Raw genomic sequence first — 15,004 nt, forward strand, 5'->3', positions numbered from 1 at the left:
CAGCCTTGGAAGTGATCAGAACATCCATTAATTTGGTGTGATCCAATACGTGTGGCCATATAGTGACTGATCTATTTCTGTGTAAAATTTAATAGATTTGTCTTCTATAACGCCTTAAGATGATATTTATTCTGAATTTGTGCTATATAACTAAGCAGACCTGGGAAATGGTCTTAAGGTTTTTTTTTTGCTCCAGCTAGGATTCGCTCTGATGCTCATTTTGGATGTAAGTCCTCCTTCCACTGGTTTGCATCTGTACCAAATTAAACCCAAATTCTTCTATATGTTGGACGCTTTTGATCAGAGTAGAAAATGACTTAAAGTCTCAGATTTACGGATTCTGCTGCTTGATTTTACCGGGTATGTTCTACTGATGTCCATTTAATTAATCTTTTCAGGTGAATTGGTTCAGTTTGTTGAAGGAACATGAATAAAAGTAAAGATCAAATTAAACAAAGCTCCGTTGTTTTTATTTTTTAAATACATTTTTTACCTTTCAAAGTTTTACGCTTATAAATTTGCTAATAAATGTTGTTTTCTCTATTTTTCAGTATTTTCCTTTATGTTTACCTGCTGATGATCGTTTTATTCAGATGTAAGTATAATTTGAGTATTTGCTTTACAGATTCACAGAAACCTGCTGATGGATGTAGTCTACAGTGGCATTTTTCATGGAAACTGAAAATGGTTTACATGTCTTAACAAACAGCATCTTCTAAAAATGAAGAAAATACTCCGATTTAGTTTTGATGGTCCTGAGTTGTTGCTGAATGGGAAAAAACCAATTTTCTATAAAACCATGTTTTCATCCAAAGTGTGGAGAAAAAACTTCCTCAGCCTCTGAACCTCCATCAGAAATAATCAGGCCTCCTGCCGTTTTTCTCTGGCTCAGCGTCGGCCTCTGCTGGCACTTAACCTCCATTAACTCAAATCAAACAGTTGGTTTTTCTCTCATCCCGGAGCTCCAGCTCTCTTCCTCTGCATAACTGGTGAGGACAGAGGCTCTTTCAGTTGTTGGTAACAAATGGTCTTCTCATCAGATGAAAATGCATTATTCCATTTTGTCTTACATAAGTATGACCTTAGCTGCCGAAGCTGCTGTTTACTGAACTATATTTTCATTTGCAAACAGTTGCTTTGTATTTGGTGAATCAATTCAGCTTCACTGCTTTCTACCAACCATAAATGGTCTTGCATTGATTGTGTGAATTATTCATGTGCTATTCATTGAATGCACCGGGGAGGCTTTGTGATGACTGTTTTAAAGGCTTTTGGGGATCTAGGGAGGTTGGCGAAAGGACACATTTGTGGTGCTCGGTAGGTTAGCTGAAAACATTCACAGCTCTGTCATACATAAATGATTACTTTCAATCAGAAAAAAATTGCAAAGGGAACTATTTTGCCTTGATGCAGAGAACCTTACAAAAGTGTTCATACACCTTTAACATTTTCACATTTTGTCAAATTACAGCTACAAGCTTTAAGGTTTTTTTATGTGTGTTTTATGAGACCAACACAAAGTGGTTCATGATGGTAAAGTGGAAGGAAGAACATTCAATTCAATTCAATTCAAAAATACTTCATTAATCCCAAAGGGAAATTAAATGTTGTTGTAGCTGATATTATGAAGGTTTCTTCAAAGAGTCGTTGTACAGGTCCTTCTCAAAATATGAGCATTTTGTGATAAAGTTCATTATTTTCCATAATGTAATGATGAAAATTTAACATTCATATATTTTATATTCATTGCACACTAACTGAAATATTTCAGGTCTTTTATTGTCTTAATACGGATGATTTTGGCATACAGCTCATGAAAACCCAAAATTCCTATCTCACAAAATTAGCATATCATTAAAAGGGTCTCTAAACGAGCTATGAACCTAATCATCTGAATCAACGAGTTAACTCTAAACACCTGCAAAAGATTCCTGAGGCCTTTAAAACTCCCAGCCTGGTTCATCACTCAAAACCCCAATCATGGGTAAGACTGCCGACCTGACTGCTGTCCAGAAGGCCACTATTGACACCCTCAAGCAAGAGGGTAAGACACAGAAAGACATTTCTGAACGAATAGGCTGTTCCCAGAGTGCTGTATCAAGGCACCTCAGTGGGAAGTCTGTGGGAAGGAAAAAGTGTGGCAGAAAACGCTGCACAACGAGAAGAGGTGACCGGACCCTGAGGAAGATTGTGGAGAAGGGCCGATTCCAGACCTTGGGGGACCTGCGGAAGCAGTGGACTGAGTCTGGAGTAGAAACATCCAGAGCCACCGTGCACAGGCGTGTGCAGGAAATGGGCTACAGGTGCCGCATTCCCCAGGTCAAGCCACTTTTGAACCAGAAACAGCGGTAGAAGCGCCAGACCTGGGCTACAGAGAAGCAGCACTGGACTGTTGCTCAGTGGTCCAAAGTACTTTTTTCGGATGAAAGCAAATTCTGCATGTCATTCTGAAATCAAGGTGCCAGAGTCTGGAGGAAGACTGGGGAGAAGGAAATGCCAAAATGCCAGAAGTCCAGTGTCAAGTACCCACTGTCAGTGATGGTCTGGGGTGCCGTGTCAGCTGCTGGTGTTGGTCCACTGTGTTTTATCAAGGGCAGGGTCAATGCAGCTAGCTATCAGGAGATTTTGGAGCACTTCATGCTTCCATCTGCTGAAAAGCTTTATGGAGATGAAGATTTCATTTTTCAGCACGACCTGGCACCTGCTCACAGTGCCAAAACCACTGGTAAATGGTTTACTGACCATGGTATCACTGTGCTCAATTGGCCTGCCAACTCTCCTGACCTGAACCCCATAGAGAATCTGTGGGATATTGTGAAGAGAACGTTGAGAGACTCAAGACCCAACACTCTGGATGAGCTAAAGGCCGCTATCGAAGCATCCTGGGCCTCCATAAGACCTCAGCAGTGCCACAGGTTGATTGCCTCCATGCCACGCCGCATTGAAGCAGTCATTTCTGCCAAAGGATTCCCGACCAAGTATTGAGTGCATAACTGTACATGATTATTTGAAGGTTGACGTTTTTTGTATTAAAAACACTTTTCTTTTATTGGTCGGATGAAATATGCTAATTTTGTGAGATAGGAATTTTGGGTTTTCATGAGCCGTATGCCAAAATCATCCGTATTAAGACAATAAAAGACCTGAAATATTTCAGTTAGTGTGCAATGAATCTAAAATATAGGAATGTTAAATTTTCATCATTACATTATGGAAAATAATGAACTTTATCACAATATGCTAATTTTTTGAGAAGGACCTGTAGATGCTGATGGCTGTGGGCAGGAAGGATCTCCTGTAGCGCTCCGTCTTACAGCAGATCTGAAGAAGCCTCTGACTGAAGACACTCTGTTGTTGTAGGACAGTCTTATGAAGAGGATGCTCAGGGTTCTCCATAATGTTCTTCATTTTATGAAGAATCCGTCTTTCCACAATGATCTCCAGAGGTTCCAGAGGAGTCCCCAGAACAGAAAATGTTTTATCATCTTGTTGAGCTTTTTTAAGTCCTTGGCTCTGATGCTGCTTCCCCAGCAGATGATGGCAGAAGAGATCACACTTTCCCCAACAATAAAAGGCTTTCAAGAACTTTTCAAACTAAAACTCTGAAAAGTGTGTCATGGATTTTTTTCTTCGACCCCCAATTCAATACCTGCAGGTGTTTTGGGGTTTGTGTCTTCCAGCTTGAACGTCTACAGGGTGAAAATGTTGCTTATTCTTCTTCGCTGTCAGATACGATTAAGAACATCTGTGCACCTTAAACTTCAAGTATTTCCACAGATTCTCAGTTGGATGCAGGTCTGAACTTTGACTAGGCCATTCTAACAAAAATTTACTTTGACCTAAACCATACCATTGTAGCTCTGACTGTATGTTTAGGGTGGTTGTCCTGCTGAAAGGTGAACCTCCACCCCTGACTTCACTCTTCCGCAGCCTTTTCGTCCCAGATTGTCCTGGATTTAGCTACATCTGCGTTCCCATTAACTCTTACCAGCTTTGTTGTTCTCAAGAAAATCATCCCAACAGCATAATGCTGCCATCACTATGTTTCACGGTGGAGGTATTGTGCTCAGTGTTGGTCTTCCACCAGAGTTGTAGGTCTCTGCAGCTTCTCCAGCTCTACCAAGACTCCTTGGCTGCTTCTCTGATTAATGCTTTCCTGTCGGTTTAGGTGGACGCCCATGTCTTGGTAGGCCTGCAGTTGGTCTATCCTCTCTCCATGTTCAGATGATGGACTGAACAGAGTTCGGTGAGATGTTCAAAGCTTGGGATATTTTTGTAGAACCTAACCCTGCTTTACACTTCCCCTCAATGTTCTCTCTGACCTGTCTGCTGTGTTCCTTGGCCTCCAACAAACAGAAGTTCTCTAACAAACCTGTGAGGATAAAAGTAGAACAGCTGCATTTATACTAAGATTAAATCACACATATTTACTCTGTTTACTGATTAGGTGACCTCTGCACTGCATTTTATTTAGGGGTATGAGAGTAAGGAGAAAGAAAATCAAATTACTACCACACCTTCTAGACTTTTATTATTTCACTCCACGTTCATGCACAACTTTGTGTTGGTCTGTCCACAGAAAATCCCTTTAAAATATACTGAAATTTGTGGTTGTGATGTGATACATTGGGAAATGTGCTGTATTTGAGATTCCTTTGTCTATTGTATTTTATTTATTTGAATAGTTTTTTTTATCAGGAAGTAAAACTGATGCTGTGGAGTTAGCATTTAAATGCAAACATAATTCATATGTAGTGGATATTTAGGATGGATGCACATCATTTTGAAACATCAGAGCATACAAAACTTGTTCTGACTGTATTAAACTCACCTTAAATTTCCAAGCATCCTGAAGGCAGGCGGCAGAGACTCACCATCCCAAAAGCAGAACCAGAAGCTGGAGCAGATTCTATACATGTGTGCACAGCTGCATGTACGTATGTAAAACACTCATCTAGGCTGCTTTTTAAAGTTTGACTTAAATATGAAGGAAAAATCAAACATTCTTGAATGCAGATATTGTCTCACATTAAAGGCCTGTAAAAGATTCGCTATATCTGCCCATAGGTTGGATCTAAAGACTGAGGGCAACTTATCGCATGTCCGCTGAAATGCACATTCAATATTTAATAACAGACTGGGCAGAATGGTGCATTGATGAAGTTATTTTGTTGTAATGTGTGTTTTTTTAACATGTTGTTTTAAAGATAAAAATGTAAAACTACTTTGAAGTGAACAGATCTGCAAAGTTATCTATCAGACAAATCTTGAGCTTCCGTACTGATTTGGTTTTAAAAGGCAGCCAGTCGTCCCTCTGAGGTCAGTAAATACAGCAAAAGCAACGGCTTTTATTTCAGCACACGTCTGTTCAGTATCTGAAAGTGAAAGGTGAAAACCCTTGACCTTTGACTTCTCTTTCCTCTTTCTTCTCTACTGAGGATGCAGTTGTGACAGTGAGACAGCACGGGAGTGGACTGGACACAGAGTGGACATACAGTGGACAGGTCTCGCCCAGGATAGCGGACAGCACAGGAAGGAGGACTGTGTGGGACAATTCCTCATTAGGCAATATGCAAAGGCCAGTGAATAGTTAGACCCTCTGCTTTGATCAATAACCAATCTGGCATAAAGCAGATAACTATGAGTCCTCAGCTGGATGGAAGGACGAATGTTTTATAAATGTTAAAACCTGACATTTTAAGGTATATTTTAAAAGTTTGGGAAATACACCGTTTGTGTTACACGTAACACATAGAAATCTACGTTTAAAGTGTATTTAAAGATAAAACAGCACAATATTTCATAAATGTAAAAATGACCAAAAAAGCCATATGAGACAGGATATTGTTACCCCAGTAACTTTTAAAAATATTTAGTACCCATAGGTTTGAAATGTTTGAACTTCGCATCCTAAACTACAACTCTGTAACAAGAATACAAATAATTGTGGAAATAAGTTTATTCTGACAACAAAAACAGAGGAGAAATTTGCTTCTAATCATGTTTATCTTCCTTCAAATGGAAGATTTTGGTGGCAGAGCTGCAGCAGAGCAGAGAGGGTTGAATCTGCAAACTATGTTGGTTTAGATTTTAAACCTATTTCTTTACAATATAACGACACCGAATTGGCATTTAGGGATCTGGTTATGTGAAATAGGTTATTTTTCTGCATTAAAATATGTAAAAATCCATGTGCTGAGAAAAAGTAGATCAATTTACTTCTGCCACTCGTAGATGTTTTCAGAAGGGGCGACACTTAAAAAAAAAAAAAACTAAACCGAGAAGAAGCATTGGGTGAGGTAATTCCTCTGAAAACTGTAATTTACAATGCAGCAAATGATTTGAAATAATTAAAGAAAAACAACATTTGGAAATATTTACAAAAAAAATATTTGCAATCTCAAATTATCCACAGATATGAATAGAGTTTCAGCAAGTAATGAATATGCTTAGTTATGTTTAATTAGATTAAAGGTTACCCTTTATGTAGAAATAATCTCTAGCCTACAGAAAAGGTAGGTTGTATCTACAGGTTTATCTACATACTGTGTAAAAGTGACGAATTTAACCACACAAATGCTAACAGTTAAGTGCCCTTCATGGCAACATATTTTGGCAATCAGCAAAATACTAAAATAAATCTAAGTCAGTTCCCAAATAAAATACAATACTAATACTTTTGTCAAATTTGGCCTTATATTTATTGATAAATATAATCCTTTTTCTGTCAAATGCAGAATTTGTGGCTTTAAAACTGATCTCCCTAAACCAGGGACTGAGTTTATAAAGATTCCCTAGTTGTGAAAGATTATTAAACTGTTAGCTAACATTAGCATATTAGCTACTTGGCTAAGCTATGCAACAATATATCAAACTCCTAGACATTTTTTTTCTATCAATGCATATTTGGTAGTTTTTAGAATAACTCGCACTAAACTTAGATAAAGATGGACTCACGCTAACCTGTTTTAGCTAATGTTAGCACGTTAGGTGCTGTTCAGATAAAAACAAATATTCAACAATTCTTCCACTTAGCCATATGTATGTTTCACTGTTTTTAACAGGTTTTAGTGATGCTTAAAAAACCTAGTAAATGTTCCAACAGTTTAGAATGTTAAAGTGTATTTCCCAAAATACCAAAGTATACCTTTATGCTAAGAAAATCTGTTTACCACACCCATTTTAAGTTTTTTCTTCCATCTAGATTATCGGATACAAGATATTAGATTATTTTTTGACTGTCACGCAGCAGCTTGGGCTACACAGCAATATACATACAAACGGTTCGATGTATATTTACTATGTTTAGTGAGAACAGCATAGTGAGTTGTCATTGAGGATGGAGTCAACTTTACTATGTGGTCCAAACAGAAAACACAAAAACAAGTGGGAGAAAAGACAGAATGAGCGAGAGGAAGGAAGAGAAAGAGAGAGACAGAAACAAAAGATGGCAAAGAGAGGTCGTGAAACGGTACAACATCAGACGGCCACTGGAACATAACAACACAGAGAGAGACAAGTATTAGGAAAAATGGTTTAATATAGGAGACAGAAGCAAAAAACTGCATCACACAAGAACATACGTTTACAAAAATAATTCTGACTGCTTCAGCTACACAGTTAGTTCACAGAGGAGGACAGAGAAACCGGAAAAACTCTAAACAGCTAAAAGCAAAAAGTTTCTAATTAGTTGATCTCTTTATTAAACTAATACATTAATCCACTGAAGGTGACTAAATACTTCTATTCTTTCTTTTTCTATAATTGTCTTATCGTGTAGACGACACAATACAGAAGTTAAATGAAACTTACGGCTGTTGTATAGACAAACTTGCTAAAACTACTAATAAAATAAAAATGAAAGGTCTGACACTCACCTACAACCCTTTTTGGAAAAAAAAAAACAAAAAAGAAAAAAAAAACATTAAAGTGAGGAAAAAGAAGTGAAAGAAATAAAGCCAAAGATCTTTTAGAAAATCTTATATCAAAAGCCAACTTTCTTGATGCCAGCTAGAAATCATACTCAGGGACCAGTCAGGGTCAGGCCACATCACCAGGCCAGACAGCATTTTTTCTAAGATTTTTTTGTTGTATCCTTTAATCTCCAGTATAAAAAATTCCACTGGTACAAAATGCATAAGTACAATCAGTTGTAGAAATAGGAAAGCCTGCATTTTTTGTACTTTTTAAATCCCATCCAGTGACAGATTTCCAAGTGTTGTCAAACAAACATACATCACGCTTACAGGATCCACTGAAATGCATTGACTTTGGCTTCTCTCAAGACAATAACTCTGAAACTACTGAAAACCATTTTGAGAGTCAAAATTAACAAAAGCAACAACAGCAACAACAAAAATCATTCTTTTTGTTTTTGGAGTTTTTTTCTTTACAGACAACAAGCTCTTTTTTACGCCACGGAAAGAGAACACACAAAACATTTTTCTCCTCAAAAAACGACATAAGCCATAATGCAAAGAAACAACAAGTTAGATTTTTTTTGTCCTTTCAAATTTCAGTATTTGATAAATAGCACTTAAGATAATTAAGAAAGAAGGAGAACAAAGAAGTGAACAAGTGACGAGATAGAAAGATTACATCGAGCATTGGCGATGACAGCCCCTGAGGTGAGCCGCTCCACAGAAACTTTGCTTCCTACGACCCTCTTGTGCTTCGACATTGAAACAAAGGCAAGATGCTTCATGCTAAGACTACGTGACGTCGGGCTGTGTGCAAGTTGGTGCAATTTGGCAGCGCAGAATGTAGTTTTTGGACTTTTACAAGTCTTGAACAGCGCAGAACGTCTAGCCTCCACATTTAAATAAAAATACTGTGCAAGAGAGGAGTGAAGGAGTGAAGTATGCAGTTGTACAGTGGATATAGAAAGTTTACACAACATGTTCAAAATTGATGTCTTTTTGATTAGAAAAATAAGACCAGGGCAAGTAACTTAAAAACTTCTTCCACCTATAACATGTACATCTCAACTTGGCAACATTAGCCCAATTTTCCTTGCAAAAATGACCCAAATCTGTCAGATTGTGAGGCATCTGATTCAGGTCTGTGTACTAGCTGGAACATTGTAAAACTTTAATCTTTATCTGGCAAAACCATTCTTTTGTTGATTCAGCCGTACGCTTTGGGGATGTTGTCATGCTGAAAGCTGACATTCTGCAGCTTCACCTTTCTAGCAGACGACTGAAGGTATTGTGTCTATAATGAGTGGTCCACCCAGTTTCAGTTTCACAAGTCTGCCACTACCATGCTTTATTATGGATATGGTGTTCTTTTGGTGATCTGCTGTGTTGTATTTGAGTCAGCCATTCCTTTTGAATTATGGCCGAACAGTTCAACCTTGGTTTCTTGAGATCATAACACATTTTTCTGCATTTGTCTGGGAGACTTTAAAAGTGTTTTGCCTAATTTTAGTCAAGCTGGGATGTTTTTCTTTGCAAGAGGAGCTTCCAATCTTGACCTTTCATAACACATATACATAATGCAGGAGATTGCTGCCCCATATACTATACAGCCAGTACTTGACACAAATCCTTGTCGCTCCTGCTGTAGGCTTTATGATTGCCTCTCTGACCAGTTTTCTTCATGTCTTTTTACAAAATTTTGGAGGGATATCCAGTTGTTGGTCTTGTTAATGATTAAGTCATAAATGTGTTCCATGCTACACCTAATGCCTTTGAAATTGTTTTGTAACTTTCTCCTAATTTAGAGGATGTGATGTAATTCTGCAACACATAGAAACCTGCATTTTAATGGGTGTGTAGACTTTTTAGATCCACTGTATGCAAAGGTTCCACTATGTTGTTAGTTTAATTTGACTGTTCAGCTGTCAAACGTGGAGTTATAGCTGTGTGTGTCTCCACTGTTAACGTGCGCAGCATTAGGAAGGAATTCTGCTCAGTTCCTTCTACACAATCAGAAAAATAATGTTTTGGTTGATCTTCTAGGGGATCCAATGAAAGCTGTACTGCCTTCATCTCAGCTCTGGCTGTTGTTTTTTCCTGTGTGGACATGCAGACGTGGCCTCTTCCTCTCAAGCCAACAAGCTTTTTATTTCCCCTGTCGGTATTTCAATAAGACGCGGCCCTGTTTCCAATAACCTCAGTTAGCCTGGGAGACAACAATCCGGAGTAGTGCGAGCGGCATCCCTCAAACCTTCGATTTTACGTTCTGTTTTCCTGCTCTGGCCAAGCGGATGAAATGGGGAAGAGTGAAACCCAAACAGACCTGGACTTGGCACATATCACTAACTGACAACATCATCTACTCTTAAAATACTGGTACAACTCTCCCTGGTTAAGGCGACTGGTGAGCTTCTGTAGAAAATAATGCTGCCTTTTTTTGTCTTTTATGCAGACCGTAAACTAGGCTTTCAGGGAGGGGGAGCGGGGGGCAGTTGGTTGAATAGACTGACAACACTGTGCCATGTAAACGGCTTGACTATGTGAATGTCAATAACAAACTTTGGCATCTATACATGATTTTGGCCCATTACACGACTAAACTCACAACTACTTATCTTAAAAAAATAAAATAAAGAGAACAAGTTCAGCAGCAAATCCGGAGCGTCCCGCCTATATCCTGCCTGTCGGATGGCGACGTGTGCTTTTTCCTAAACAGACTGAGGATGAATGAGCAAGTCTTGCCCTGTGCTTACATCATGAAAGCATTCACTCCTCAGAGGTGATAAACAGTAATGATTTTTGCCATCAGATACAAACGACTCAGAAAGGTTTCTGAACTTAACAATAACGGATAAGATGGGGATTTAGAGAAATAAGGCTTTGCGTATTACTCTCGCTTTAATATTTTCAGCTGGGATGGAGTAAGAAACACATGCTGAAGTCTGACGTTTACGTCTGAGTGTGCCAGATACTAATAAAAAGAGAGAAAAGGTGTGCAAGGATTCGTAGTAAGGCTTTGATGACTGAAATGGCTGTACAGTTGCTAAAAATATTAAAGTGAATTTTAAAGTCTGTGTGTATGTGTATGTGTGTGTGTGTGTGCGCGCACTGGCAGGGTAGTAGCGGTTGCTGAAGAGGCTTTCACACTCAGGGGCTCTCATGCACATTTAAAAAGTAAACTGTGAAGTCTGCACGAGAGTGTTTGTGTGTCCATGTGTGCATATGTGTGTATAGATATATTTATATATATATATTTATATGACACATGGGCACTTTTTTACATCTTTACAAAGAAAAAAGCAAACATGACATTGTCAGGCAACAAGACCACAGAATAGCAAGTTAACAAACTCTTTTTTTAAATCTATACTTTAAATATGAGGGATCCATACAAAACACTTATAATAAAATACCCATGTTATCAAATTATTTCACAAGAAATACACTGACGCGCTAGGCAGGAAGTACCTTCAGAATTTGGCACTAAACTTCACTGATCTTGTCTTTTTTTCCTTATAAGACATTTTGCTGAACAACAAAACACACCTAAATATTGTTTCCCACGAGAGAAATAAAATAATAATGACATTGATGCTTTACGAGCTGACATTTTATATATATATTTATAGATATATTTATATTTATATATATTTTTAGGAATTTTATATAGCTAATTAACCAACAAGAGATTTAGCAAATAGGGACTCCTTAAAGATAAAAAAAAACCAAAGTAACTGTTATAGTAATATGAAAGGCTTTGTCTATTGTTCAAGTAAACTGATTTTTTTAGTCTTCTCTTGAAAAAACATGAGACATTTAAGACCGTTAGACTTGTGATGAAACCACAACTAAACTCACAAGAAGCACCGACGTTAACGTGGGTTACAGGTATCGTAGTTTTTTTTTCCTCTATACATTTAAACAGTAGAAAATATAGGTAATTTCATCATGTGCATTTAAAACCACGGATTGTCTATCTGTGAGTCAGTTCAGCAAAAGGTGACACAAGTAGGTAGCATTTCTCCCCCCAAACAGGGCAAATGTCCTTTTTTATTTTTTATTTTTTTTCCTTTAAACTACTCTAGAAAAAAGTGGTTCTATATATAGACTTTGAATGAGAAACAGAGCCATTTAAAATGGCCTTATCAAAAAACTTTACACTGCCTGAAAAATGTAAAAACCATTAGAGAGCTCTGAGAGAGAGTCTAATATTGATCAGACAGTTTTTATTCAAAACTGTGTGGAAGTAGTCTTATTTCTCAGAGAAACTGGCACCAACTGCTTCTGGGGCTGCTTTTCATGGGCGACCAGAAGCAAGATGACGCGCCAGTTCCTGTTGTGATTTTCAAGTTTAAGTTAAAATGAAGAAAAAAAATCACAAAAAAAAAAACGCAGAAAAAAAAAAATTGAATGGAAATCACTTTACCACAGGTTGTCTTTTTTTTTTACTTCAAAAAGAACATTTGTTCAATAAAAATCTCAGTCTTTTTAGTTAAATTTCATATGAATGCAGCTTTATATCTTTTTCACATTGATTTATTTCTTACCCACACCTACCTCATCTGCTCCCTCCCTGAAACCCTCCCAGAAAACAGATCCAAACGAGGACACATGCAAAAAAAAAGGAAAAAAACACAAAACCAAAAAAAAAAAAAGACTCATATTTAAAAGTCCAAAAAGCTAAAAGCATAAAAGATCAGTAGGCAGTGGTGGAGAAGGAGAACCAGGTTATGATCAGGTGATCTTGGAAAGACATCAGAGAAAACAATGACTGGGTAGGAGGAAGAGGACGATGACACTTTTTTTTTGGAGGGTTTTTGTTTTGTTTAAAGTTTTTTTTGTTTGTTTGTTTTTTGGACGCCACGGAGACATGCTAGGCAAACGATGAGCTAACAGGCATGGAGATGGGTTGTTCTAAAAGGGGAAAAGAAAAAACGGGAGAGGAGATAGTTACACACAGAGAGCCAGAGCAACACACCACAACAGCATCATCTTAAAAAATGAGAAACAAAATCAGGAGAACAACAACAAACAACAAACAAACAAACATTAATGCAAACCGGTAGAACAGCAACACAACACACTAGTTTCATTAGCAATTTTAGCATTGATTTTACATTTCTTTACATACTATAAAACTGACATTAATGTTATAGATTTATAGATAGGAGCAACAACACACATTCACTCATTCACGTATACACAGAAAACACAGAGCGCCCAAAGCCTTATCCATCAGATACAGATGGATGTTGTTGTTTGGGGAATGATCTCTTTTAGTTGGATAAAGAAGGGGAGGATTTCTTTTCATTTCCTTCTGTTCTAAAAATGTATTTAAATTTTTACAAATGGAAGGGTGGGGGCAAAGAAACAAAAACACTTAAAAGATTAAATGTTTAAAACAATGCAGACAAAATCGAAGGTAGAAACAGGACAAATCAAGAAGTAGTACGAATACGGGTGGAGAATGGGAGTAAAAATAAAGATGAATGAACATCACAGAGACCGACGCAGGCGGGTTTGTGGGAGGGGTAATAGTTAGGATGTTTGAATGTTGGCAGAATTAGATGTGATATGATTTCTGCACAAAAAAAAAACACGCAGGTGAAAGGACAAAAAAACAAAAAACTAAGGAAAAACAGGAGAACCTAATTTCACGTGGTTTCTCCACAAGGGTCTAGTTGAGTGATGCTGTTTATCTTATAGGAGTCCAATAACTTAACGATAGGCAATAAATAAAATCATTTTGTCTTCATCTGAGGCAGTAAAAATGTTGTATAAAAATAGAACTGCTTTTTTACAAATAAAATTTACAGGCCTGTGGTTTTACTGTACTTTGAATTATTTTTTTAATCTGTCAACAAATCTCAAGTATTTTCAGTTATCCACCCCCTTAATCTATAAACTCATTTTTTGTAGTACTATGATTTCCTTCCACAAATTCTGGATTTAGTTTTTTATCTTCTCATATCTACATACCGTTATATCCTTTTCACATAAAAGACCAATGTGATCTGACCCAGAAAAGTAAGAACAAATTTTTTTTTTAACTTCTGTGAAATAAGAAAAACTGTATTTGTACATAAATGAAAATGTTTAGCTGGAATTTAGTCTTCTTGTGGTGGTAGAGTGTAACTGTACGGCAGGCAAACTTTACAGTTAAGAGGCCACGAATGTTTTGCAGCCTTTGCTCCCGGGTTGCCGGCAGGCATCAAGGGGTTTTTCTGAGAAGCAGCGGCAGCCTGCAACCAACACCGTGGAGGTCAAAGGGCGAATGTGCATATTGGCGAGCGTATTAAAAAAAAAAAAAGAAAAAGAGATAAATTTGAGAAATGAACCCATTACGACCTTTGGGTTCGTAACAAGACACTAAAGAAACATACTGAAAAAGAAAACGGTACCATGGCTGCTTTGTTTACATCTCGACTTCGACTCTAGTCTTTAAAAATGTATAAATAATCACTGTTAAAGAAGAAAATGAAGGTTTAAACATATCTTTTAAAAAGCCACTGCCTTCCATTGTAAGAAGAAAGAGAAGTAGATTGCACAAAGTAAAGGTGGAAATGGAAGTGTTCCTGTGTGTCAAAAACTGTAATAAATTATGATAGTTGAAGGCTTACATAAAAATTTTCAAAGAAAAACAATAAAAAAAAGTGCGTCTCCCTCAGGTGGTTGTAGGTCATCTCCCCCTACCTCCCACAATCCCTCTGTTAAACCAGATCCCCCATTCCCTATGTGAAGAGGTCATGGCTCGGTTTCATCTCAATTTGATTTTTTTTTTCCCGTCATTTTTGTTCTTTTTTTACATGGGGGGAGGGAGACTTACCCTAGCAGTGCTAACAGGGGGAGCAGATAGACCCTAGTGCTAAGATCAGTACGGTTTGCTGTCGTTCTTGGAGCGCTTCAGTTGCACCTTCAGCCGCTTCATACCGATCTGGAAGCCATTCATGGCCTGAATGGCTGCCTGTGCCGACACTGGATTGTCGTAGCTGACGAAGCCTGCAGGAAAAAAAAGGCGTCATTTGATCGAGTGCCCGAAAAAAAGAGAGCACTGAACATTGATGTTTTGTTCACATAATTTTACT

The 15,004-nt window shown here is 37.7% G+C and overlaps 1 protein-coding gene across 13 annotated transcripts in view; it reads right to left on the reverse strand.

Annotated features, from left to right (window-relative positions):
• Positions 1 to 7,520: 7,520 nt before the first annotated feature.
• celf2 (cugbp, Elav-like family member 2) overlaps positions 7,521 to 15,004 on the reverse strand; it is a 473,358-nt gene continuing 465,874 nt past the window's right edge. For all 13 annotated transcript variants that reach the window (XM_047390245.1, XM_047390243.1, XM_047390244.1 and 10 more), the window contains one exon: positions 7,521 to 14,918. In XM_047390245.1, the coding sequence (XP_047246201.1) occupies positions 14,791 to 14,918 (128 nt within the window). In that variant the 3' untranslated portion in view covers positions 7,521 to 14,790. The remainder of the gene's footprint in view (positions 14,919 to 15,004) is intronic.

Source organism: Girardinichthys multiradiatus, chromosome 17 (genome assembly GCF_021462225.1).
Source record: "Girardinichthys multiradiatus isolate DD_20200921_A chromosome 17, DD_fGirMul_XY1, whole genome shotgun sequence".
In the NCBI taxonomy this organism is placed as follows: Eukaryota; Metazoa; Chordata; class Actinopteri; order Cyprinodontiformes; family Goodeidae; genus Girardinichthys; species Girardinichthys multiradiatus.